The following is a 27,777-nucleotide window of genomic DNA, read 5'->3' on the forward strand; positions in this document are numbered from 1 at the left end:
TGATGTGTAGTGTTTATTCATGGATTCACTGTTGCACTAGACATCACTGTAAATCACAGAATCATCGATCAGGAGGAACATTACAGATTTGATTTTGACACAATCACTCGCTGCACACGAAGCTGCTGGAACGATTACATATGAAAATGATCACTGATAATAATTATTCTGATTTGTGAATCATCAGAACATCTGATTCGTCCACCATCGTGTTCACTATTTCAGAGAACTAACTGACGCTTGAGTTGATGCTGGTGGATTTAACTGGGCTGACTGTCGTTCTTTAGAAACTGGTATCTTGACCTACGTTTTTATTTCTACAACATTTCTCAGAGGCAAAGAAATAATCGAGTTAGTTAAATAAAATCTCAGTTTCAATATATCCGATCACACAGTACAGATGTTATCACTGACATATCTTTCTGTTCGTATAGAAAAGAGAAGTGGAGTAAAGAATTTATTACTTTTAAGCAAAGTAACTGGTTTCAAACAGCACAACAACAGTGTGTTCACATCTCAATCATTTCTCCTTCTCCGTGGACATCCTCCCATCATGCCATGCTTCTCTGGTGCTCCTCAGGGCCTTGGTTCTTTTGGGGTCCACCACCACGTAGTCCACACGCGTACGCTCGCCCCGTGCACGCTCCTCGCCTGCTCCGGCCTGCTCGCTGCCGTCGCCTCCACCTTCTGCCGTGCAGCGTTTCTGGTTATGGTAAAGATGTATTTTAACACTTGTTATGTTGATTTATTGATGCAAGAAGAAGAAGAATATGCTTGGAAGGTGAATATAAGATACTTTAGAACTCCATTGACCGTATACAAGTATACACAAAACACAATTCCAGTTGCTAGAGGGAATGTGGGCAAGATAAGGCGGACCATACACATATATTGTTTACATGTAAAACAAACGAGGGCTATGAAAGTTAACGTGATAACGCGTTAGCGCAAACTCGTTTTAACGGCAATCATTTCTTTAACGCATTACTTGTGATTTTTAGGTTGTAGCGGCTCAGTTTTAAAGCTAGAGTGAAGATAAATAAAATAAAAAACGCTCCAAACTTAAGCTAAATTTTAGCGAGGACAAACTGGCACGGCCATTTTCAAAGGGGTCCCTTGACCTCTGACCTCCAGATATGTGAATGTAAATGGGTTCTATGGGTACCCACGAGTCTCCCCTTTACAGACATGCCCACTTTATGATAATCACATGCAGTTTGGGGCTGAAACCATGCAGTATAAATGTGTCATTGTCTCCTATTCTAAAATGTTGTTTTAGAATATTTCCACATACTGGGGTTCATTAACAGTCTTGAGACCATTTTTGTTTTAAACGTGACCTCACTGTATAAAATGACCTGTGGTGACCTCTAGGATAATCACAGCCTCATGAAACTTTACAACCACAAACTAGAGACCAAGAGCATTCAGAGGATGGATGGATCAAACTAGACACCTAGAGCATTCAGAAGATGGATGGATCAGACTAGACACCTAGAGCATTCAGAGGATAGATGGATCAAACTAGACACCTAGAGCATTCAGAAGATGGATGGATCAGACTAGACACCTAGAGCATTCAGAAGATGGATGGATCAGACTAGAGACCTAGAGCATTCAGAGGATGGATGGATCAAACTAAAGACCTAGAGCATTCAGAGGATGGATGGATCAAACTAGACACCAAGAGCATTCAGAGGATGGATGGATCAAACTAAACACCTAGAGCATTCAGAGGATGGATGGATCAAACTAAAGACCTAGAGCATTCAGAGGATGGATGGATCAAACTAGACACCTAGAGCATTCAGAGGATGGATGGATCAAACTAGACACCTAGAGCATTCAGAAGATGGATGGATCAGACTAGAGACCTAGAGCATTCAGAGGATGGATGGCTTTCCTAGCTAGATGGACAATAAGGATTGCAAAAAAAATTGCAATTCTTGCAGAAATCTCCAAATGTCAAAAGTTTTTGATCCCAAATCACAGCATGGCTTTTTCTCTGGTGTTCCTCAAGGTCTTGGTGTCTTAATGTGGTATTTTGGAGGGATTATTGATCATTTTGATCAATTCTCGAGAGGTAAAAAATGGTTACATTTAGCACCAAATCTGTGTAACAAATGGTGTCAACTTATGAGAATTGATAAAGCATGTGGATGGCATACATATACTATACTCATATACTATTTCTGATTTATGACTAGAACAGCTTGACACACAGTGCTGAGCCGCATCTCAAATTAATCTTCAGGAGAAGTAAAGTTAAGTTTTGCCTGCAGGACTTTTACTTCTAGTATTTCTACACTGTGGTATTACTACTTTTACTCAAGTACAAGATCTGAGTACTTCTTCCACCTCTGAGTAATATAGATGAAACTGTAATAGAAAGTCATAGCAGCAGCAGAAGGCCTACTTCTATAATGAAACATCAAATTAAACTTTTTTTTCCCTTTTGTTCTTGTTTTGTTTGTTTGTTTATGCACTGGGTTATCTGTATGTGAAAGATACAAAATTATATAAAACAATTTGCTTCAAGATATTTAAATAATGGAAAAGAAATACACAAAACATATTTAAAAAAAAGAAGAAAACTGAAAAAAAAGATGTGATGCAGCCAATGACAAAGCTGATCAAATTATAAATATATTATTACACATATTGAAAAAACAACAGAATAAATTAGCGGAATAAAATATGAATTATTTAATACTTAAACACATGAAGAAAGTGTTGATAAGATTTGATGTCCCTCTAGTGGCCTTAACTCCCACCAGACATGAATGATTTATTAGATCTCTATTGACCAATTATTGGAAAATGATAACAAAATATATATAGATGCAAACAGGGCTGCACAATACAATAACAGTAGAAGATATATGCAGTGTTAATGTGATTTGTGTGACGTGACAGAGAGAGAGAGAGAAAGAGACAGAGTGGTGTTACCTGTCTCGTTGGAGTGGATCGCCCGGTGTGGAGGTCCAGGTCCAGGTACTCCACCTGTTTGTCGCCTTTGGCTCGCCGTAGCACCGGGCTGCTGACGCCGCCCTCTGAGGCCCGGTGCAGCATGAGCCTCAGAGACTGTACACACGTGCGCACACACACACACACACACACACACACACACACACACACACACACACACACACACACACACACACACACACACACACCAGGGTTATTATAGTAAACTACAACTGAACCAAAAATAATTAGCAACAAAATATTTTTTGTCAACTAAATAAAAACTATATCCTTAAAGAAAAACTAAAACTAAACTGAAACGATATTGCCTGATTGAAAACTAATAAAAAACAAATACAATTCTACACGCTTGACTACCTGTGCGTAAAAGCTATATCGTAATCTGTTTGTGTGTGTTTTAATTGTCCTGTATCTCCTTCCTGAGGGAAGGGGAGTAAACACTAAACAGGGTGTTAGCATATTTACTATCTTAGTTTAATGTGGTAGCATGCTGACATGCTGATGTTTAGAAGATGTTTACCATGTTCACTATCTTACTATAGCGTGGTAGCATGCTGATTTTTTAGAACAAAACAAAAATAAATGTGGAAGAAGAAAGAGAAAGAAGGGAAGGAAAGAATAAGAATAAATAAACAAATGAAAGAAGTAAATGGATGGAGAGAAAATAAGTCATGAAGCCAAAAATGAATAAGATCAAAAAGGGAAGGAAGAAATGAAGAAAGGATGGATGAAAGGAAAGATGATAGATAGGAAGAAGGAAGGACAGAGGAAAGAGAAATCATGGAAGGAAAATAAGAAGAGAGGAAAAAAGAAAGGAAGTACAGTGTTAAGGAAGGAGTGTTTTACCGGCTCCCCGGCGCTGAAACTGAGGCTGGGGGCCGTCGTCATGGCGACGTAGCTTTCCTCTGTGTCATCAGAGTCGGAGGAGGGAGACGAGCTGTGAGCAGAGGTCGGCCTGACTGACGGACGACTGGAAGGACTGACATACACACACACACACACACACACACACTGTCAGACAGCCCTTTCCAACAGGGAACTGTAGCCATTGTATCCATCTATACTCTCTTCAAAGCCACCAGACTCCATTGAAAAAACCTGTGATTTTCCCTCACAGAAACGGGAGTTGCTGGTCTACCGCGTCCTCGGTCGGTTAGTTTGTTTGTGTTATTGTGAGATTTTGGTGAATTCAAACTAACCAAAGTCACACAATGACACAATATAACTAATCAATCGAGGCAGCAGTAGAATAGCAACTCCTGTGTTCTATGAGGTAAAATTACAGTTTTTTTCCAATGGAATCTGGTGGCTTTGGCAAGAGCATAGATAACGGCTTCAGCAAGTTAAACCAGTGAAAATATTCTAAATATAGCGTACACTTGAACTGATATTGATTCTTTTAGGTGTCTAAAATCCGTTTTGCTGCTGCCCCCGTCCACAGCAGTACAATGCACTGACTATGGAGAAATACCTCATACAACCCCACTTCAAAACACCCGAACTATCCCTTTAAGCTATAGGAAGTTGCGATGGGCATTTTAAAAAAAAACCTGTTTTTAAATTTAATATAGGCAAAACGATTAATCAATTATTTACATTTTATATACTCCTTTATTTCTATTTTTCTCATATTTCTTTATGCTTTTTTTTATAAGAGCAACTGTAACATCCCAATTCTTTCATCATTAGATATAATTAATCATTATATAATAACACCAGTATTAGATTATATGTTCATGTCTCAGTTTTTTTGTGTGTGTAGCAGCTACTACTTTCTACTTTAATCTCTATTAGTCAATCAGTAATAACTTGCAGTACTCGTTCATCACCACAGTGGGGCAGCAGAGAGCGACACAGCTGAATGTAACTGCTCTGATATTCACACATCACTCTCTGGTTCTGTAGTAGACATTAAATATTGACATGTTTTGTATTTTTCTGTCGAGGCTGCGATAAAACATCACAAACATACAAACACTTACTCTCGTGTGAAGGTTCGAGTGACAGGCGAGCGGACCGGGGGCGGGACTTCCTGCCAGTCCTGCTGCACTGGTGTGATGTCCAGAGGAGCTGGTTTCACTGAAAGGGAGAGAGAGAGAGAGGGAGAGGCTTTTCACTCTGTGTTGAAGTAAAATATTGTTTGTCATCTCACCCATAGTAGAGTACAGATTTAGGACCAGAGCCTGCAATCAGAGGGAAATGAATGGGGCATTTAGTTTGGTAGATCAGGGGGAGTGTAGAGACCGGAGCGTCTGCACTGACGTCTCACATGGGGTAATAGGTGTGACTCAAGTGTTATTAGCTGCTGATGCAACACACCTGGTAGGGTCGCCAGGAGCACAACAGTGGAGAGAGAATACTGCTGTTGTTCAAGAAATAGCTTTTTGAGGCATCAGATTTCCTTTCTTTGCAGTTTTTTGTGCTAAACAGGTCCGAGACACAGAGGTTAAAGACCCTATTTACACTCTTCACTTCATTGTTTTGTGTTGTTCATCGATTTCCAATAATAAATATATACATACATTTGCATAAAGCAGCATATTTGCCCACTCCCATGTTGATAAGAGTATTAATTACTTGACAATTCTCTCTTTAAGGTACATTTTGAACAACAAAAAATGTGCGATTAATCGCGATTAAATATTTTGATTGACTGACAGCCCCAATAAATACACATTTAAAAATAAATGTAAAAATAAAAAAAGGTTAATGCAAAAATAAATAAATAAAAAAGTGAATGCAAAAATAAATAAATAAAAAATAAATGCAAACAATATGCAAATATAAATTAATAAATTTAAACATTAATACAAATAAATGAATAAATAAAAGGGGAAATTAAACAGAGGAGTAAATAAATAAATAAGAGAATTAATACAAAGATAAACAAATAAAGAAGAAACAGAAATATAAATTTATGACGCATTTTATGAATTCATTAATTAATGCCTACATTTATTTTTTATATTATTCTTGCTACATATAATGATATATTTATTTATTTACTGTGTCATTTATTTATTTATTTTTTATTTTGGCAGGTTCCGTCCTCCATAAACAACCACCATAATCAATTGATTGATTGACACGCATACAGACAAATCAGTGTTGAATTCAGACGTGTTGTTTGACTTTTTATGTTAAATAGTAAATATCATTATTATTATTATTTCAATTCTGGTGAAACCCGGGACAATTTGGTAGTGAATGTTGGAAACCGGGACATTTTAGTGTTTAACAGATATTGGTTGGGACTTGGGACACCATGCTTGAAACCGGGACTATCCTAATATCTGGTCATCGTAGATAAAGGCAACCAAAGTTACACTAAAATTAGCCTCTTCTTCTCTGTCTCATTAAAGAAGGAATCCAGCATTGGATAGTTGTTAATAGCTAAACTGCTAAAGTGCAAAGGTTATTCTTCTACCAAACAGCTTCTTCTAGACTGGATGTAGCTGGAAACACCAAGACGGATTACAATCATGTTTGTGATCTGGCCAACAGAGACGCGTGTATGTGGCTTATAGTAAAGTCTCTAAACACTAATGTGTTTTTTATGTTTAAAATCTCCAATGAAGCAGTTTGGAGTGTTGCAGAATCAGCTCCCTACCTGTGAACCTTTACTAATATTTAACGAGTTTCTATAAGCTACATATGGAGCTGTGGCTGTCGTGCAGCCTCGTTGAGCAAAGTGGAAGCAGGTAAATAATTCAAACTAAAAGAGGTTGAAGGGGAACGAGAGAGGCGAGAAATGACAAACAGAGAGAGACATATGGAGAGAGCCACTGAGAGAAAAGAAACAGGAGGAGAAATCTTGCAGTTCGTACCTCTGGTTTTGTGTGTGGACTCTGCAGTCTGGACGTCCGTTCTCTCTGCAGGCTGACCGACACAAACTCCTGCAGTGATTCACAACATCAGAGAGCAGAAAGCATCAACCAACGAAATCAATGTCTGTTAACGTGCACAATTTACATTTCACTTTCTATGCAAACCAGAACAACAACAGTCTCTTCGTAAAGTGATGATTCCTTGTTTGGTTTAGATCAGAGGTCAGCAACCTTCACTATCAAAAGAGCAATATTAGGCAAAAAAAAGGAAAAAGAAAAAATCTGTCTGGAGCCGCAAAACATTTAAACATTGTGATGAAGGTAACACAGACTACAGTCTACGTATATAAATATACGACGGAGTATAAGGGCCACATTTAGGGGAAAAAAACAGAGATTTCGAGAATAAAGTCATAATACTATGAGAAAAATTTCGTAATATTACGAGAATAAAGTCATAACTTTACGAGAAAGAAAATCGTCATATTACGAGAATAAAGTCATAACTTTACGAGAAAGAAAATCGTCATATTACGAGAATAAAGTCATAAATTTGCAAGAAAAAGTCGTAATATTCCGAAAATAAAGTCATAACTTTACGAGAAAAAAAAGTCTTAATATTCCAAGAATAAAGTTATAACTTTACGAGAAAAAAAGACGTAATATTACGAGAATAAATAATAATCATAATATTGCAACTTTTTTTCTCGTAAACCTAAGATTTTATTCTCGAAATCTCAGATTTTTTTTTTTTTTTCCTCAATATGGCCCTAATACTCCGTCGTACCATAGACCTACAACAATGATAAATAAAAATTCAAATGTAAACAAAAAAAAGTTATTTATTTCCACAATTTTTTTTTTTTTAAATCCACAGGGAGCCACTGGAGAGGGGCTAAAGAGCCGCATGTGGCTCCGGAGCCGCAGGTTGCTGACCCCTGGTTTAGAGAGATTATAGCCGACCTTACTGTAAAAAATAATTAAATTCAATGCAATTTAATGAAACGTACCATCGATGACTTTCTCACTAAAATTAGCTGGCTGGGTCAACGTTAGCTGTGCTGAAGTTTGGAAATAACTGAAACGGTTAGTGCAGATTTTTTGAAGAGGGGTTGTATGTAATGGCTGTTTTTGTAAATGAAGTCTGGCGGCTTTGAAGAGAGCGATGTAACGGCTTCAGTTCCCCATCGGAAAGCGCTGTCCGACGGCGAGGTAAAGCGGCTGTGGACGGGAGCAGCAGAAAAATGTATTTTAGCCACTTAAAAAAAAACTAAATATCAGTTTAAGTGTACGCTATATTTAGAATATTTTCAACTCTTTACCTCGCCATTAGACAGCTCTTTCTGACGGGGAACTGAAGCCGTTATATCGCTGTCTTCAAAACCACCAGACTCCATTCACAAAAACAGTAATTTTACCTCGCAGTACACGGGAGTTGCTGGTCTACCGCTGCATCGTTTGTTATTGTGTGACTTTCGGATTCGATCTATAGCTTAGCTTCCGTACCGGTACTCCTGTCTGCTTCTCCAAACTGGGAGCGTGCCGACCGCCATCTAAGCTACTGTAATTAATACACTGACTATGAGGATGTTTAGTTACTGTATATGTAGCAGCGTCATCATGCAGAAACCTACGTCAGGTCACGTGGGGAAACGTTTGTAGAAAGGCTTGAAGGGAAAATAGCAAAAAAAAAGGCCCTTCAAAGTAGCCAAAAGATGTTTGAGTGCATCTGTTAGTAACTGTAATTTTCTTTCTTTCCTTTCTACTTATATCGTTTTTGTAATTTGATAATATAATGCGGTTCTATTATGTCCCAGTCTTGATGATCCCTGATGAGCTCCTACTCACCTCTGCGTTGTGGTTTCAGGTTGCGGTGGATCGGAGGGGGCATGGTCTCCACTCCGCCGCCGGTGTTCACGGTGTTCCTCCGGAGCTGCGGGGTGAGGGGAGTGCCGGAAGCCAGGGGGGAGTTACGAAAACCCATGTGGGCGGGTGGGGGGACTTGCCTCCCCAGGGACGCCAGGTCACCTGTGGCAGGGATGGGGTGAACGGGAAGGGAAGGGGTGAGGGGGGTCATGGGGACGTAGTTGGCATCCTGGAGCTGGACAGAGGGGTCAGAGGGAGGATGTGGAGGCACCCTGGAACCAGAGAAGAAGACATTAGAAATTGGGGTGGTGTTTTTGAAAATAAGTCCCAGGGAAGTCCGGGGATCAATACGGGGTTCCACTTCCATGGGTTGTATAAAGGGTAGAATATTGTATTCTTCAGAGTGTTTTAGGGTTCTTTGATGAGGTTGTAGCCAACATGTATGTTTGGTCGTCTTAATATGATCCGTTATATCGGCATTTCCACTGCATGACCGAAAACTGTACTCTGGCAGTGTGTGCAGAAAACAGCATTTTCACTGCCGGGTACTTAACGAAGGAAGGAGTAAGACTCCTGGAGCTCTTTAGAAAAGACCGACCAGCTAACCGTTAGCTTACTAACAGGTTCTGTCAGAAAGAGCCACAAGCGTCATAGCAACTATGGAGGACGGAACCATGATGACACATGTTGAGCGACAGCCCCCTCATTTACATAATGAGGCAGAAATGCATAAAGAAAAGAATACAGAAGAAATAAGTTTGGGGAAATACAGTAAGATAAGGGGTGAAATGCAAAGGGAGAATCATGCATAAATAAATAAATGCATAAATAAATAAACCCATTTCAAAACGAATATAAAATAAATGCAAAAAAACGAATACATATAAAAAATAATAAAAATAAATATATAATAAATAAAAGGGAAAATTAAACAGAAGAGTAAATAAAAATAGAGGAATTAACACAAAGACAAATAAATAAAGATGCAAATTAAAAAAAAAAATCAATTTATTTCCCATTTTATCAATGGCTACATTTATTTTTAATATTATTTTGCTATATTTAATGAAATTTTTTTTTTGTATTTATGGAGTATATAAATGTTTAAAAATATGTCAAAAGAAACACATTATTAGCATTATAATAAAAATGTCTGTTAACGCTTTTTCTTTAAACTGCAGGTCAAAACGTAACAATTTCAGCTCTTTTAATCCTTTCGAAACAAATCACTAAATGAACACAGTCTCATCGTGTCACGTATAATCTGACTAACCTCGGTGCAACAGGAGGCTCAGTGGTGGCGGCGCTCATGGGAACATAGTTTTCGTCCACATCATCATCTTCAGAGCAAACACTACCCAGCGGCACCATGCCTTTATTAAACTGAGAGAGACGTTTTGAAATGGTACAGAGATAAAATTATAAAATAAAGACATGGAACATGTACAGGTGTTGTATTTTATTTTTGAGGGTTTTAAAAGTTTGAACTTACGAAGTAGCTGTTGAAGCTCTCGCTGAACTCAAACATGCTCGCTCTGTCGGACAGCGACCGAGGGATGTAAAAAGAGTCACAACCTGAAAAACACACATATATAGATACATATACAGTATATAGACTATTACATAAAACACCTGAAGCACAATGGTTCAAAACCAATAGCTCAACGATTTTGGGAAATTATAGAGTTATATGAGAAGATTAAAGGTCACCTATTATGCAAAATGCACTTTTCCATGTCTTTTAAACATCAATATCTGTCCCCAGTGTGTCTACAAGTCACCATAGTATCATAAAAGACCATCCTCTCTCTTTTTCTCCTGCTCCGTTTGTCCGGAAATGGGTGTCGAAAAACGCTGCGCAGCTTTTCCTTCTCTTCTGACGTCGTTAGAGAATTAGCCATATAAGGGTTTCCTGGTCGAACCAGAGCAGAACCTTCAGTAGCTGACCCCGCCCCACAGCGCGTCACTGTCTCTCCTCCTCAACCGAACTTGAGCAAAGTAGCTCCTACTGTTAGTCTGCAAGAACCAGCAGAACAGGCTTCATGTACTCCCATCATCTAAATATAACATGTTCTTTCACAAAGGCTTTATGTAATTACACTGTTTAAACAGATGATATTTATATATTATATATATTTGATGTCATGCATGTAGCAGAGTACAGGTAGTAAATAGTGACTGTAAGCAACACAACACATTTCTGTTTCACAGTCAAACTTTATTTGAGTTGACAGATGACAATATTAATTATTCACAGCATTTGTAATCATCTCACCTGCAGTTAAGTTAACATGGTACAGGAGAAAGTCTTCAGCTCTGGTAAACTATGATAAGCTATGCTCCGGTGGTCTGTAGTCATGGTAACACAGAGACAGCTACTACTGTAACTAATATACCATTACTCTGATCTTCCATACATTTATCTTTTAGCAGAAATAATGAACTGACTACTGTTTCACATCTTCCATTTTCCACCCTGATGGTCGCTGTGTTTACACACCGTCACATAGCGGTAGCATGTAGCTAACCCGTTAGCATGTAGCTACATGCTACCGGGTTAGCTCTGTATCTCCATGTAAACAGAGCCATCTGCTCTCAGCTGTCTGCTCTCAGCTGTCTGCTCTCCTCTGGGATGATTCTGTCGGTCATTTCTCACAGATGGATCTGTAAAGTCAAACGTAAAACAGAGTGTATGTTTACGGTTTACAGAGTTAATACATAAGGTAAACACTAAGCTAACTAACAGAGCTATAAATAGCATTATTTACCTGAGAGAAACCGTCAGGAAAACCTGGAATCTGGACCGCAGATGTTCATCATTTGTCGCCGATTTCTGATCAGATTCCTCCGGTAACGTGCGCTGGGTGAAGTTTCTGGTTTATAAACTTTATTCTAGCTCCTCTCTCTCCACTCCTCTCTCTCCAGAGCTTCTCCGGGAGGGAGGGGGAGATAGTGACGCTGTGTTGTTGAGGACGTTTGATTGACAGAAAACGCTGACCAATCAGAGCAGAGTGGGAGGAGACAGGCTGTGAATCAGGGGTTTTCAGACAGAGGCTGAATTAGGCTCTGAGGCAGGCAGACTCAGGCTGCAGTATGAGAAGAATAAAGGGTTTTTTGAACATTGCAGCATGTAAAAATGTTCTAGTGCAACATTAAAATACATCTATAAACCTGGAAATGAGCATAATATGAGACCTTTAATACCAATCTATGAACACAGAGTAGTGTCAATCTTCTCATTTCATTCTCGGCAAGAAAACAAATGTGTTTATTTCCCAAAGTGTCAAACTATTCCTTTATATGCTACATATACTGAACATACATTGACCACTATTACATTGTAAAAATCACATGTAACTTATTGACAGAATATTTGTGCAGCTTTATACGACGACATATTAGGGCCATTGTAGGTAAAAGATGCTAATTACAGAGCCAAGGGAGGGCGGTAATATTCAGAGAAAAAAACTCAGATTTTTTTAGATTAAAGTCATAAATGTATGAGAAACATTATTTGGATATTCTTTGAGATTAAAGTGGCAAATTTACAAGAAAAAAAACTTTGTGAGATTATAAAGTCATAAATTTACGAGAAGAAAGCTTTAATATTCTCTGAGACTAAAGTGGCAAATTTAAGAGAATAAATAAATACAATTGTGAGATTAGAAAATCTAATTTTACGAAAAAAACTTGGATATTCCTTGAGATTAAATTGGCAAATTTAATGGAAAAATAACTCACAAATTTGCGATATTAAAAAGTCATACATTTACGAGAAAAAAGCTTGGACATTCTCTAAGATTAAAGTGGCAAATTTACAAGAAAAAACTCAAAAATTTGCGAGATTATAAAATCATAAATTTACGAGAAGAAAAACCTTAATATTCTCTGAGATTAAAGTGGCAAATTTATGAGAATATCTCTGAATATTAACCCCCTCCCCCGGCTCTAATCCACCGCCGGGCTTTAAGACTTGTGTTGACAGAGTGGAAACAGAGCTTGACCAGATCTGAATGTAGATGGCCAATCAAGTCTGAGCAAGTCTGAATCCAGAGACTGTTGTCCTGAATATGTTCTGAAGCAGCTGTGTTGCCATCATGAAAGTATATTTGAGAAAGCTTTTTTACAGAGCTCTGGCTGATCTGTGCTGTTGTGGGGCAATGTTCTCATGAAACTAATTCCCAATTATGGTGCAAACAGGCACAAACTGTTTCAGCTGTGAGGATATAATCCATCAACGCTGCCAGTTCTGCACAATAAAGCTGCTTGCTCTCCTCTGAGGTACCGGCTTAAAAACTCTCTGCCGGTTAATAGTGACAATGAAGCATATTTCCCAAAATGTCAAACTATTCCTTTAAAACAAGACGTTTAATGAAAGCCAGACTGCTGTCTTCTTACCCGTCTGTGTGCGTCCTGGTGCTGTGATAGTGTTGCTCCTCGGCACACCTCCTGCCCCTCCCTCCACATATCCATCCCTCCTCTCTGGCTCTGCGCTGGAGCGGGGGAGCGTGGCAGGCCACGTGCCCACAGCCGAGCTCTCTCCCTGGGACGCGATGGTCTGGGGCTTGGGTGGGCGTGGAGGTGGAGTCGGGGTGGAGGCGTGGAGCTCCGCCTGGGTCAGGGAGTCCACACTGGGGGTAGAGGATGGGCGGCGAGGGGGTCGCGGTTGCGTGGTGGACGCCGGGCGAGGGATCTGGTAACCACTGGTGGTGTTGGAGTGCGTATTTGGATGCACGGCGGAGAGTGTATCGTCACTGAGAGGTATCGCCACGGGTCGCAGGTGGAAGTCCAGGGAGTGCTTCCTGGGATGCGGAGAGGGGTGACAACGAGGTCTGCCGGCTCGTCTCTGGAGGTCAGAGGTCGTGCTGGCATCCGGAGACTGGCTGAAAGGGCCTGTCATGGAGGCAACTGTCCAAGGGGCTGTCCTAAAGCCGGAAGAAGAGGAGGAGGAAGAGGAGGATGGAAGTGGGAGGCCGTTGGGAAGCAGGGAAGGAGAGGAGGAAGAGGAAGAGGAGGAGGAGGTGGCGGAGGGAGGAGGGTTGTCGGTGTAGTCGGTTTCAAGAGAAGTGGAGGAACCTAAAGGAGGCCTGGACACACCAAAATAAGAGTTTTAAAACGGACAGTTCATCAAAGATGCAGCAAAACACCAAAAACATGATTGAGTAGTTCTCATTGAAACTGTTCATACTAAAGAGTAACCGGTCAGTTTTACTCCTTTAGCGGCTGGTTAGCACGCTAGCTGGCTAATTCCACCATGCTTTCATGCTACAGTTACAGAACATAAATAAAACACCACATGATCAGCTGGGCTTGGTCTACCTTACTTTAGCATTTAGCCGGGCTTTACTGTTTTTAAATGACTGTTCATGATAGCCATTACCCTTCCAATTAGCTAATTAGTGATAATGCTAATCGCTAGCACGCTGACTATTGTTATGATGAGTGCTGTAAATGGTCTGTCATGGTGACAAAATACAGTATAAACTCTTATAAACATTTGTGAACGTGAGTTTATGTGCAAGACTGGGATGTGTGTATGCTTGCGATTAGCATTAGTGCTAGCGATTACCCTCTGAGACCTTTACCGTCTTTCAGAGGCAGGTTCAGTTTTAGGGCTAGAGTGAAGCTACAGATATCACATGAAACTAGAAAGCATTGGTACCAACCATGGTATACCACCTTGTCGGAAAAGAGGCTAAATAACGCTCCAACATTGGGCTACATTTTAGCGAGGAAAAACTGGCATGGCCATTTTCAAAGCGGTCCCTTGACCTCTGACCCCAAGACATGTGAATGAAAATGGGTTCTATTGGTACCCACGAGTCTCCCCTTCAAAGACATGTCCACTTTATGCATGTTATGATTTGAGCATATTTTTTATGAAGTACCTGTGAGGGTTTCTGGACAATATCTGTCATTGTTTTGTGTTGTTATCTGATTTCCAATAATAAATATATACATACATTTGCATAAAGCAGCATATTTGTCCACTCCCATGTTGATAAGAGTATTAAATACTTGACAAATCTCCCTTTAAGGTACATTTTGAACGGATACAAAATGTGTGATTAATTTGTGACTCCCAGATTGGAAAAGTCAAATTTGAGCATTTATATATTTTTTAAACGTAAGCCAACCTTTTACACAAAACTCACCTGTGTAACTGATTCATAATTCTGTTTACTATTATCATTGTGTCATTTTTTGTTTTGCTAAGTTTTAATAGTCGGTCGGCAGAAGCAAATTGCACTTGTTTTGTCCTTCTTCTTCTAGGATTGAGGTCTGTAAATCCCTAAAAATCTCCAAATTCAGAGTATAAACAGACTGGAAACAGTTTCACATCCCAAAAAAGGAAGTCTTGTTTCCTGTATTTGTGTGTGTGTGTGTTTACCCAATGTGACTCTGGCAGTGTGATAGCCACAGGTAATCTTCTTCTGCATTTCCATCGGGCTCCAGGTTTCGCACATTCACCGGGTCATAGGGGGGTGGGACTAACCCTGCTACCGTGGCGACGGCGGCAGTGCCACTGATCGGGATCATCGCTGTGACGGAGGACGAGCCGGAGACGGGAGGTCTCTCCGGGACTGTAGAAAGAAAAGTCACCCAAATGAGGAAGGAAAATGTTGAGAGAGAAATTCCTCCAAGTTCCTGTGTCTCCCTGCAGGGCGTTGTGGGTATTGCAGCTCAACCTATTAACACAGGTTGTAGTTAGTGGTGGTGTTGGACTGTACTGTATCATATCATATCATATCATATCATATCATATCATATCAATAGTACAATAAATCTTTGTTAGGCTGCAACAACTGTGTCAAAGCAGAAGTCCATCGATCTCAGCATAAACATTCCAGTTAGATTTACCCTTATAAAATTAACTTTAAAAGGTACGGTGTGTAGAATTTGGCGGTATCTAGTGGTGTGGTTGCAGATTGCAACCAACCGAGTACCCCTCCACTCACTCATCCCTCGCTCAGAGACCATCCTCAGCATATTAACACTACTTTAGGAGCAGTACCGGTACCACGGTTTAGCACTCTGACGATCACGTTACTGCAGTTTCACAAGCGTGTCAGAGAACTACGGTGGCCTTCAGGTAACTTAAAAGCAGTGTTTGCTTTGTCCGTTCCGGGCTACTGTAGAAACATGGCGGACTCCGTGAAGAGGACCCGCTCCCTATGTAGATATGAAGGACTCATTCTAAGCTAACGAAGACAAAACAATTCTTAGTTTCAGGTGATTTTACACTTATGAAAACATATTATATATATCATCATATTCCATTTCTGCTAATTGCTACACACTGTTCCTTTAAGAAAAGAGTGTTACGCATGTTGCTAAAAGTTGGTATTGAAGTCAAATGACTGCAAAAGGCAGAGCTGTTATACATAATACCATATCTGATATTTTACATCTGAGTCACCGACGTCCTTGGGACACTTTTGTCAATCTTTTCTTTCTGCATGTTCTCTCTTCTCTCCTCCCACTAGTTTTCACACTGACTCAGCCACAACCCACACTTCTATCCACTTCAAATACAGAACAAGAAAGGTGCTCTCCATCCATCATCCATCCATCTACCTAATTCTCTGTCTACCTATCTATCTCTCTATCTATCTATCTACCTACCTCTCTATCTATCCATCCACCTCTCTATCTACCTCTCTACCTCTCTACCTACCTACCTCTTTACCTACATACCTCTCTACCTACCTACCTACCTACCTACCTACATACCTCTCTACCTACCTACCTACCTACCTACCTACATACCTCTCTACCTACCTACCTACATACCTCTCTACCTACCTACCTACCTACATACCTCTCTACCTCTCTACCTATCTACCTCCCTCCCTACCTACCCCTCCTATCTTTCTTCCCTCCCTCTGTCTCCATCGTACCGTCGTCGGTGGGGTTGAAGCCACAGAGCAGACAGATGGAGGACACCCAGCGGTTCATGTCCTCCTCAGACTCGGCCACCAGGTACCAGGTCCTCTCCTCCGTCCTCAGGTCGAAAACGAAGCTGCTCTCCAGCTCCTTCTTGGTGAATGTCAGGCCGGCGTCCACCTGAAGGAGAAAGGGATACAGAGAGGCAGACATAGGGAATGAGTGTACAACATTCAGTAACGTCAAGCAACAAAACCTGTTGCTTCTATTAAGGAAAATTCAATAATATATCATTAGCAAATAAAATGCAGCATTAATAATTAGTTAGTATTCAACACAGAAACTTGTGTCTACATATTACTTCTGTTAGTGCAGTGGAGCATATTTATGGAGGATTAAAATGACTCATCCATAAATTAATACATAAAAGAATAAATACATGAAGAAAATAAATAAATATTCTAACACACAAACCTTTAATCTGTAAAGAGAAGCTAAAAAAAGAACTCAATTAAAACTTTTAAACATGCACAATAAGTTTCAGATTCCTTCTTGTAAACTCTGTTCACCTGTTCACACAGGTTCAGGTTGATGGTCCTGATTGGCCGGCGGGACTGCTGGTTCTTGAAGTACTGCAGGACGTCGGGCTCCCCGCTCAGCCGACCGCTCCGCAGCACGAACCAACGCCGCTTCCACGCCTGGACACAGCCAGAGACAGTTATTAACACACAATGGGACACAATCTGGCAGATGGACGCGCCCTTTAAGTGAGATTATTATCAGCGCAATCTCCTTAAAAGTCAAAGTATCGATTGTGCAGTCAATGTTTTGACTATTCTATCTGATGTTTCTGCCTGACTCTGGTGTCTCTCTCCCATGTCAGAAGTTTTACACTCCAGTGCACATGAATGTTAACTAAACATCACACACGCACACAATGTTTAACACTTCTCTCAGGTTGTTGCCGTCATGCGCTGAGCATTATGGGTAGGGTCCATCTCCCATGAGCGACCCACGGGATGACACCTCATATTTCAGACATGACTCACAGTCCATGTGTGTGTTTGAGTGGTTAGTGTGTAGTTAGTGTGTATCATGATTGTTTAAACTTGTGAAGCAGAGCATGAGGAAGGATTTTTCTGTTTAAAGGAATCAGAGAAAAAACTAAAGAAACGACACAGACTTGGTGACGGAGAGTGTTTTCAATTGTAGGATTAAGCTTTGTGCTTCTGCTTATGTGGCTAAATGCAGCACGTGTGCGTGTGTGTCCAACAGTCCAACAAATCCATCGCTTCCGATCCCTGTTTAATTATGTTTCTCAACATAACCAACGTGACCACCCCTCCACCCCCCACCCACACACACAGAACACAGACAGGAAGAGGAAATAGCTGAACAGGAAATGCCATTAAGAGATGGCAGTAGATGTGTGTGTTTGTTCTCCCCTCACTCTGCCATCTTCAAGCTTCTACGCCTTCTAATTAAAGCTGCAGTAGGTAGAAATGGAGCAAATATGATTAATGTGTCCTCCGGTGCTCCTAACGGCATCTGCAAGATTTCACAGACCGGAGGAAAACAAGCAGTCAGAGCTGATCTGGAGCCTTGCCGTCTCTGACCGGCTGTCAATCACTCACGAACTCCGATCAAACGGTCAAACTATGCAGCGCTGATCAAAAATGAATCAATATTCTGTTACGTTAATGTCTATTTCTCTCCTCAGATGTTTTCAGAATCATCTTGTAGTGTACGGTTTAGCTGTAAAATGAGAAAGGTTGTGACCCGGCAGCCATGTTGAGATCCGTTGAGGAAATACCAAGTACCGGCCACCAGCCGGAGCAAACTTTCTCGACCAGGCGGACACACTGAGCTGCAGGCAGCAGAGTGTGTTTACCGCTGTGACCACCAGCAGCCCTCGTCCCACGTCATGTTGCTTTTTCATATACGTCGGCGGACTAATTTGCCTGATCTTCGCAGGTCTTCAGATCGTCAGTGGGCTGAAGGAACCTTTTAGTTCCTTGAAGAGTTGTTCCAGGCTCTAAAAGTCCCGGGTGCTTTTGGTGGAAACCCGGCTTAATTCAACAACCTGCCCTGGACTCAGCGACCCAATGTTATCACAGACACAGATTACAGTAGGTGCACATTTTCCAACATATGAGAGGTAACAATTATATTGCTATAGATTTAAATCCATGATCCCACTCCATAATAACAAAGAGAAACCTGTTAGGAGAAACCATTAGAAGTTCATCCTATGGGCGTTTCACTCAGCAAAGTCATCAACAACACGGCCCACCTACAATAGTAATACGGCCAAATATTGGCTTCCTACATGGGCCCGTTCAGAGGGTTAATATCGTCGATATTTACTCCGTTGTCAGCAACTAATTCACGAGCCGAAAAAGATTCTTTTTTTTTTACACACAATATGCATTTTGTTGGAAAGAAAATCACTTGTATTTGTACATTTCATCTGTCTGCAAAAAGTAACATTATCCTTATTATTCACACTGGATATCAGAATAATGATAACCTCTTCTCCCCAAACACTTTCTCTAATCTCTTCTCCACCTATTCTCTCTCATTTGTTTCCTCCTTTGACCTCTGACCCCTGAGAGGAAGAGGGCACAATGGATCTAAAATAACACTTCCTCCATCCTGCCTCCAAACCAAAATTAACAGCAGAGCTGAATAACGTCGTCCCACTGTTCACTTCCTCATTTTACTGATCTATTCCTCCTCTTCGCATCACATTCAACACTTTCCAGTTCTCAGAACTGCAGACGTGTAACTTTCAACAACACTTTCGATCTTACGGCGGTGAAACACTGTGAAGGAACTGAAATCAAATGTCTCTGCAGTCGAAATGCCTCGTCCCTTCTTATCAACTACACCTCGTTGTTTATTATTGCTTCCTTAAAGGTGCCATATTGTAGAAAGTGAGGTTTTCATGTCTTTTATATTATAAAGCAGGTTTAAGTGCTATATAAATACTGTTAAACTATCAAAACGCTCAATATACGGAGAAATACACACAGCCCGTATTCAGAAATTGTGCGTTTGAAACAAGCCGTTAGGATTTCTGTTCATTTGTGATGAAATATAGAATATTTACATGGTTTTAAACATAAACATTCCAAATGTGTCCCAGTTTATTTCCTGTTGCAGTGTATGTAAATAACATCAGCTGACAGAAAGTAAACATGGACTCAAGCTGTTGCCTAGCGACGCAATTTCTGTTGAAATGCACTAAAACGGAGCGTTTCAGACGGAGGGTGAATACAGGTATATTCAGACAGACAGTATGAAAAAATAAAGGCTTTCTTGAACATTACAGCATGTAAACATGTTCTAGTAGAAACACAAAATACAAGTATGAACCTGAAAATGAGCACGATATGGGACCTTTAAAACTCCCAAATATGGAGCAGAAAAGCATCAAAATAGTTTTCAAATCCAATGACAAAATGACTAAAATGGAACATATTTATTATTTAATTATATTTATTTATTTATTCTTTATTCTTTAAGGATGGTTCTGGTTTATCACTACTTGTTTTGGTCATCAGTTATGTCAGTTACTGTATGTTGACTTTGCAAAACACTAAATGGATTGCTGAGATCTGGGAACACACCAACATTACTACTTCAGTCATTATAAAGATGATATAAACAAGTTGTGGTTACCAACCTTTTATGCGTGTTACCCCTTAAAATAAAGCTACTGTGTGTCTAATCGCAACCTAAGAAAGAATTATTTCCTTCTTTGATTGTTTAATTTAAAAGTTGTTAGGGACTTTAAGACGCAATATTAATCATCATTTCATAAACAAACAAAAAAAAATGTACATAATTTTTTGTAGCAGAAATAGACGATTTATTTTGGTATTTTTTCCCCCAGTAATTTACATTAAAAAAATCAACAACTAGAGGAACGTAAAAAATAATAATAAAAGTCCATCAATTGTCTGCAGCTCCTCAAATTTATCTTGGGACTCCCTTGGGGGTCCACTGAACCACTGAATCCCTTCATTGCAAAGGAAATTATACTATAGATCAAAGTTTAACCAGTAAATAAGCAGGTTTTAGCATCAAAATGTTTCTAAAATCTTTTCCCATGTGAACTGACGTCAGTTTCTGCATGATGACGCTGCTACATGTTAGGTATATATACATCCTTATAGTCAGTGTATTAACATACAATAACTTAGATGGCGGTCGGCGTGCTCCCAGTTTGGAGAAGCAGACAAGAGTACCAGCAAGGAAGCTAAGCAATGTACTGCTGTGGACGCCACGTTAGTTTGGATCCGAAAGTCACACAACACCCATTCCGTTCTCATTTCCAGGGCGTCAAAATACCGAGGCTTTGTCACGGCCATCAGCGTTCGGTACCACAATACCCTTTAGCGCCAGTATGAAACGCAACAGGCGTTCCGTTAACTACAATGTAAACCTATCCACGGCGACGCTCCGAGAAAGTGTGTGGTGACGTAGTTGAAAGAGCAAAAAGACACACACTGGGCTGGCGGGAGGGGAGGTGGATGGGTCCACTAAACACAAGGATTTCATCCAGGAGACCGCTGTTCGTGTCCCGTCACTTCCACGTTACTGTTCGTCCGTGTCCTGCGTTTACAACGTTCATTTTCGCTGTACAAATGTAGTAGTTTTTAGCTGTAGTTCTTTCCTAAACCTAAAACGAGTTTTGTTGCCTAGTCCTAAAGTGACGCCAAGGGGCGGGACAAAGTGGCTGTATATGATGAGTCTTGCAATAACATAAACAAACTAACTGATCGCGGCACCAGCAACTCCCGTGTTCTGCAAGGTAAAATTACTGTTTTTGTGAATGGAGTCTGGTGGCTTTGACGGGAGCGTAGATAACTGCTTTATCCTAAGTATTTTAGGAGCAGTGCTGCCGTAAGCACCCGGGGATGCACTTTGGGTTTAGTGTCTCGCTCAAGGACACTTCGTCATGCGTCATTCGTCAGTCTGTAGGAACTGGGGATCGAACCGTCAACCTTGTGGTTAAAGGACGACCCGCTCTACCCACTGAGCTACAGCCACCTTCAACCAGGAACTCATACCCGGGTCGGGGTGGTGAGAGCGCCGAATCCTAGCCTCTAGACCATCAGGGAGCCATTCACGACCTCGTAAGTGGAAAGGTTCTGAAAGCTCAGAGTTCACGAGTTGTGACGTGTTTGTTAACGTTTTTTTTGGTGCATAATAACTGAATGTATTGTAATTTTAGTCGTATATTGTTTTTCTTTGTAATTTTATAATATTTAGGAAAACGCTGATATTCCCAACGGCCTCATCTTCTTCCTTTGTCATTATACCTTTGTATTTCCTGCATTATGTTACCCGCTAGCTTGCTAAATTGCTAGCCTCTGTGGCTTCTAGACGCCGACAGTAACGTTAATATTTCCGTTGCTTAGTAGCGGTGTTCTCACGACTTAACCACTTAAACGCCAAACATATTGTGTACACGATTTCCCATGTTGCAAACACGAGCTCACCAGTTTCATTTTGAAGGCACCATAAATATAGCGTACACTTAAACTGATATTGATTTGTTTTAGGGGGCATTTTTCTGTTGCCCCCGTCCACAGCTGCTTCACCTCGCCGCCAGACAGCTCTTTCCGGCGGGAAGCTCAAGCCGCGTAACGCTCTCTTCAAAGCCACCAGACTCCATTCAGAAAAGCAGTAATTTTACGCCGCAGAACACCTGAATATACATACAACCCCGCTTCAAAAAATCTGTACTAACCCTTTTAGTTATTTAAAAACTTAGCACAGCTAACGTTGACTCAGCCAGCGCTAGCCTTCACATTATTCAGAACCTTATTGATTAGCTTACTGAACGGCTTAGTGGGCGTTTCCATTTGAAAATAAATGTGTTACCTTTACAGATACGGCTTTCCTTAAACTGTGTTTGACCTTGTGTGTTATTGCACTGAAGGTTGCAGAATGTATCATTCTCCTTAGTTTTGTTCCAGTCCATGTGTTTGTTTCCAAATCTTCTAAATCTTCAGGGAGGCCCCCTCTTCCAACCAGGCCCAGCTGAGAGCGATTAGTTCATTACATAACACACACACACACACACGCACACACACACACACACTTCCAGAACAGGGAGTGTATGTATGATGAGGTACACTCCACGAACTCTGGCCCAATACTTAACATGAACACATGAACACACACTCGGCCTGCTGCAGCCATTATAGGCTGCTTCGTGTGTGTGTGTGTGTGTGTGTGTGTGTTGACAGTCGACACACAGCTGGCCTGACGGTGTGTGTGTGTGTGTACACACACTGGGCTGTGTATACCATCATGGCGGGCACACAGTCTGAACAATGAGCTCTTCATCTCGTCTCTCTCCTCTTCTTCTTCTTCTTCTTCTTCTTCTTTGCAACTTGTGCGGTATGTTTGTTCCCTCTCTAAAACCCTGGGATGACATTTAGTTTACAGCTACGGGGATTGTGGGAAATGGAGTCCTGTTCTTTTAGCCGTCATTTGTTTCAGCATCTGTTCTCATTTTATCAGAGGGAGAACCCACTTCATCCACATAAAAGTTTGCTGTGTCAGATCAGAAACCACAACCGCTCAGACACACAGCAGTAGAAAAGGCAAGTTCTCTCTTCTTCTGTCTAAACAATAACTTTTACACACACACACACACACACACAAACACAGAAAAAACAGGAAGAGAAAGTAAATGAATGAAAGAGAAAGGGACAGTCTGGAAACAACAAAGACAACAGAGCAAAGAAAGAAAACATTAAGGGAAAATATGTAGAGTTGAGATGAGATCAGCTCAACTCACTGGCAAAGCATGCCAGATATGCAGTGTGTGTGTGTGTGTGTGTGTATATATAACGGCCTAAGCTGCTTCTTTACTGGAAAGCGAGCTGTGCTGCAGCTTAGCCTCGTGCTGATTTGAATTGTTCCCAAATTCATTGGATTTTGGTTTCTATCTATCTATCTCTCTCTCTAGCTACCTATTTATCTACCTACCTACCTATCTCTCTATTTACCTAGTATGTATCTATCTTATCCATCTCTCTCCCTCTATCTATCTATTTATCTATCTATTTACCTACCTACCAACGTCTTTATCGCCCTACCTACCTACCTACCTACGTCTTTAGCTACCTACCTACCTACCTACCTACGTCTTTATCTCCCTACCTACCTACGTCTTTATCAGCCTACCTACCTACCTACGTCTTTATCTCCATACCTACCTACCTACCTACCTACGTCTTTATCTCCATACCTACCTACCTACGTCTTTATCTCCCTACCTACCTACGTCTTTATCAGCCTACCTACCTACCTACGTCTTTATCTCCATACCTACCTACCTACCTACCTACGTCTTTATCTCCATACCTACCTACCTACGTCTTTATCTCCCTACCTACATACCTACCTACCTACCTACGTCTTTATCAGTCTACCTACCTACCTACGTCTTTATTTCCCTACCTACCTACCTACCTACGTCTTTATTTCCCTACCTACCTACGTCTTTATCTCCCTACCTACATACCTACCTACCTACGTCTTTATCTCCATACCTACCTACGTCTTTATCAGCCTACCTACCTACCTACCTACGTCTTTATCTCCATACCTACCTACGTCTTTATCTCCATACCTACGTCTTTATCTCCATACCTACGTCTTTATCTCCCTACCTACCTACGTCTTTATCATCCTACCTACCTACCTACCTACGTCTTTATTTCCCTACCTACCTACCTACCTACCTACGTCTTTATCTCCCTACCTACCTACGTCTTTATCAGCCTACCTACCTACCTACGTCTTTATTTCCATACCTACCTACGTCTTTATCTCCATACCTACCTACCTACGTCTTTATCTCCCTACCTACCTACGTCTTTATCAGCCTACCTACCTACCTACCTATGTCTTTATCTCCCTACCTATATACCTACCTACCTACGTCTTTATCTCCATACCTACCTACGTCTTTATCAGCCTACCTACCTACCTACCTACGTCTTTATCTCCATACCTACCTACCTACGTCTTTATCTCCATACCTACCTACCTACGTCTTTATCAGCCTACCTACCTATGTCTTTATCTCCCTACCTACCTACGTCTTTATCAGCCTACCTACGTCTTTATCTCCCTACCTACATACCTACCTACCTACGTCTTTATCAGTCTACCTACCTACCTACGTCTTTATTTCCCTACCTACCTACCTACCTACGTCTTTATTTCCCTACCTACCTACGTCTTTATCTCCCTACCTACATACCTACCTACCTACGTCTTTATCTCCATACCTACCTACGTCTTTATCAGCCTACCTACCTACCTACCTACGTCTTTATCTCCATACCTACCTACCTACCTACGTCTTTATCTCCATACCTACGTCTTTATCTCCATACCTACCTACGTCTTTATCTCCATACCTACCTACCTACGTCTTTATCTCCCTACCTACCTACGTCTTTATCAGCCTACCTACCTACCTACCTATGTCTTTATCTCCCTACCTACATACCTACGTCTTTATCAGTCTACCTACCTACCTACCTACCTACCTACGTCTTTATTTCCCTACCTACCTACCTACCTACGTCTTTATTTCCCTACCTACCTACGTCTTTATCTCCCTACATACCTACCTACCTACCTACTAATCTCCCTACCTACCTAGAAGAAGAAAAGGTTGAATTAAACAGACAGGAAATGCATATTCTGACAGACCAAAGTAAATCTAAAACATGAGGTCACTTTCTGTCCAGTGTGAGCAGCAGACAGATGATTGTTTTATCACTTTATGATTGTGACTTTGGAAAATGACTTAGTATGTAAATAGTGATAAAACAGAGCTCATCTTCAGGCTTAATTAAAAACTACTCAGGAGTGTGTTTGCTCAGCAGGTCAGCATCTAAAAATCAGTCAGTATTAACACCCAACAAGCCAACAGGTAGCCTACTTTTTAGTCTTTTAAAAACGTATTCTGAGATTTTGTTTTTTGCCAAAAGTAAAAGTGAAGTACTCAACATGGCGACGGTGCAAACCAAGATGGCGACGGCCAAAAACCAAGATGGCGACAGACAAAAACCAAGATGGCGATGATGACCAAAAACCAAGAGAGTGACAGCCAAAAAGCCAAATGGCGGTGGCCAAAAAGCAATATGGCGACAGCCAAAAACCAAGAGGGCGATGATGACCAAAAACCAAGAGAGTGACAGCCAAAAACCAAGATGGCAGTGGCCAAAAAATAATATGGCGATGGCCAAAAACCAAGATGACGATGGCCAAAAACCAAGACGGAGACGGCCAAGATGAAGCCACGAACTTGAGGCTTCAAAGCGTCCACAAACTAATGGGTGACGTCTCGGTGACTACGTCCACTTCTTATATGCAGTCTGTGGGCATGTTCATTTAATTGTGAGAAGCCAAAATCGTCATCATGATTAATATTTGATTAATTGTGCAGCCCTAGTAAATAGTGATGAAACAGAGAGGCTTAATGAAGGCTTAATGAAAAACTGTGTGTGTTCAGCATGTCAGCTTCTGAAAATCAGTCAGTATTGACTGAGTGCAGGCACCCAACAAGCCAACAGGTGCTTTTCAGTATTTTAAAAACTTCAAGATTATATTTTTGGCTAAAAGTAAAAGTGAACTACTCACATAACGGCGTAGCTTCTTCTCTGGTGGTGACTTTCTCAGCCAGCCTTCACACACCACCTCCCCTGCTGCTCCGCTCATCCTGGCTCCAACAACTCCAACACAGACCTCCGATCAATCAACCTGAAACAACCAGTCGATCAGGCCTTCCAATCAGGTGTCACAGACTTCCAATGAGTCAATCAGGATCCCCAGCAGTCAATCAGACTAGACCAATCGAGCGTTAAATCAGTCGATTTGGCTTCTAATCAGACCTGAAATCAGTTGATCTGGCTTCAAGTCAGTCCTCCAACCGATCCGATCATCTTTAAATCAGTAAGATCAGACTTCCAATCATTTGGAGAGAGTTTAAATCAGTTCCTGTGATTAATAAACTTGATTGATAGACTCCAGCAGTTTCCATCCACACATGAGGGAGCTGCTCCTCCGTCTCCACGGCTGAGTCACACCTCCTTCTGAAAGGGTTTCTACTTCCCAGCAAAGTCCCTCTTCCCTCCTCCCTCCTATCCCCCTCTCTCTCTCTCTCTGGTTGTGCGACAACCAAACACAATAATGCTTTGGCTGGACATTCCTTCCCTCCTCTCCTCCCCCTTTCCCCTCCTTCCTCACTCCTCCCCTTCTGCTCTTGCTCAGGATAACAGGAAACTCCCCCTGTGGCTATGTATGTGTATGTGCAGCGTAGAAGTTCTCACAAGTTAACAAGTCAAAGTCCTGCATTCAAAATTCAACAGTAGTTTTGCGAGTAATAATAATAATAATAATATATTGGATTTATATAGCGCTTTATATTAATCTCAAAGACGCTTGAGTACCAAAGTAAAAGTCATTATGCAGAATGGCCATTTCAGAATAATGTACATTACTGTATTTTAATGATTGGCGTCTTGGTGTCTTAATGTGGTATTTCCGAGGGATTATTGATTTTTTTATCAATTCTCGAACGAAGTTAAGTTTAGCACCAAATCTGTGTAACAAATGGTATCAACCTAAGCATTGCAGCAACAATTTATGAGACATAAGTAAGCATGTTAATTTCTGATTAATGACTAGAACAACTTGACACACAGTGCTGAGCTGCATCTCAGATTAATCTTCAGGTTCCCAGCTTTCAGATGATGTACACCACTTCTACGTGACATCTACTGTTGACCTGCTATCTCCCCCTAAAGACGGTACAGGGGGTCTAAGAAAACACACGTCTATTGTGGGACTCCGAGGGTAAATGTTTTGGCTTGTACATTTTACCAAGGGATCAATAGTCTCTATCATTAATAATACATTATAATTCATTTGTTGATGATATTGTGTATTCTATTCTGTATTCTAGTGCAGTAAAACATACAATATTTTCCCTCTGAAATGTAGTGGAGTAGAAGTATAGGTAGCAGAAAATGGAAATATTCAAGAACAAGTACCTCAAAGTTATAGCCTACTAAAGTACAGTACTTGAGTCCGAAATCACATACTATGCACTACATATGCAATTTGCGTGCTATTTGTTTCATACTAAGGTTTCCGACATACTAAA

At 40.8% G+C, this 27,777-nt stretch overlaps 1 protein-coding gene across 1 annotated transcript; it reads right to left on the bottom strand.

Moving 5' to 3' along the window:
* On the bottom strand, nt 1–26,784 carry LOC141760400 (GRB2-associated-binding protein 1-like). Its single transcript, XM_074623204.1, has 14 exons — nt 26,504–26,784; nt 26,253–26,372; nt 17,138–17,266; nt 16,583–16,748; nt 15,073–15,265; nt 13,080–13,768; nt 10,174–10,256; nt 9,955–10,064; nt 8,664–8,953; nt 6,816–6,884; nt 4,971–5,067; nt 3,835–3,967; nt 2,950–3,084; nt 1–703 (listed from the first exon to the last, which is right to left on the bottom strand). The coding sequence occupies exons 2-14, from the start codon at nt 26,328–26,330 to the stop codon at nt 521–523; spliced, it is 2,355 nt and encodes a 784-aa protein (XP_074479305.1). The 5' UTR covers nt 26,331–26,372; nt 26,504–26,784; the 3' UTR covers nt 1–520.
* Nucleotides 26,785–27,777: the final 993 nt, after the last annotated feature.

Source organism: Sebastes fasciatus, chromosome 22, assembly GCF_043250625.1.
Source record: "Sebastes fasciatus isolate fSebFas1 chromosome 22, fSebFas1.pri, whole genome shotgun sequence".
NCBI lineage: Eukaryota > Metazoa > Chordata > Actinopteri > Perciformes > Sebastidae > Sebastes > Sebastes fasciatus.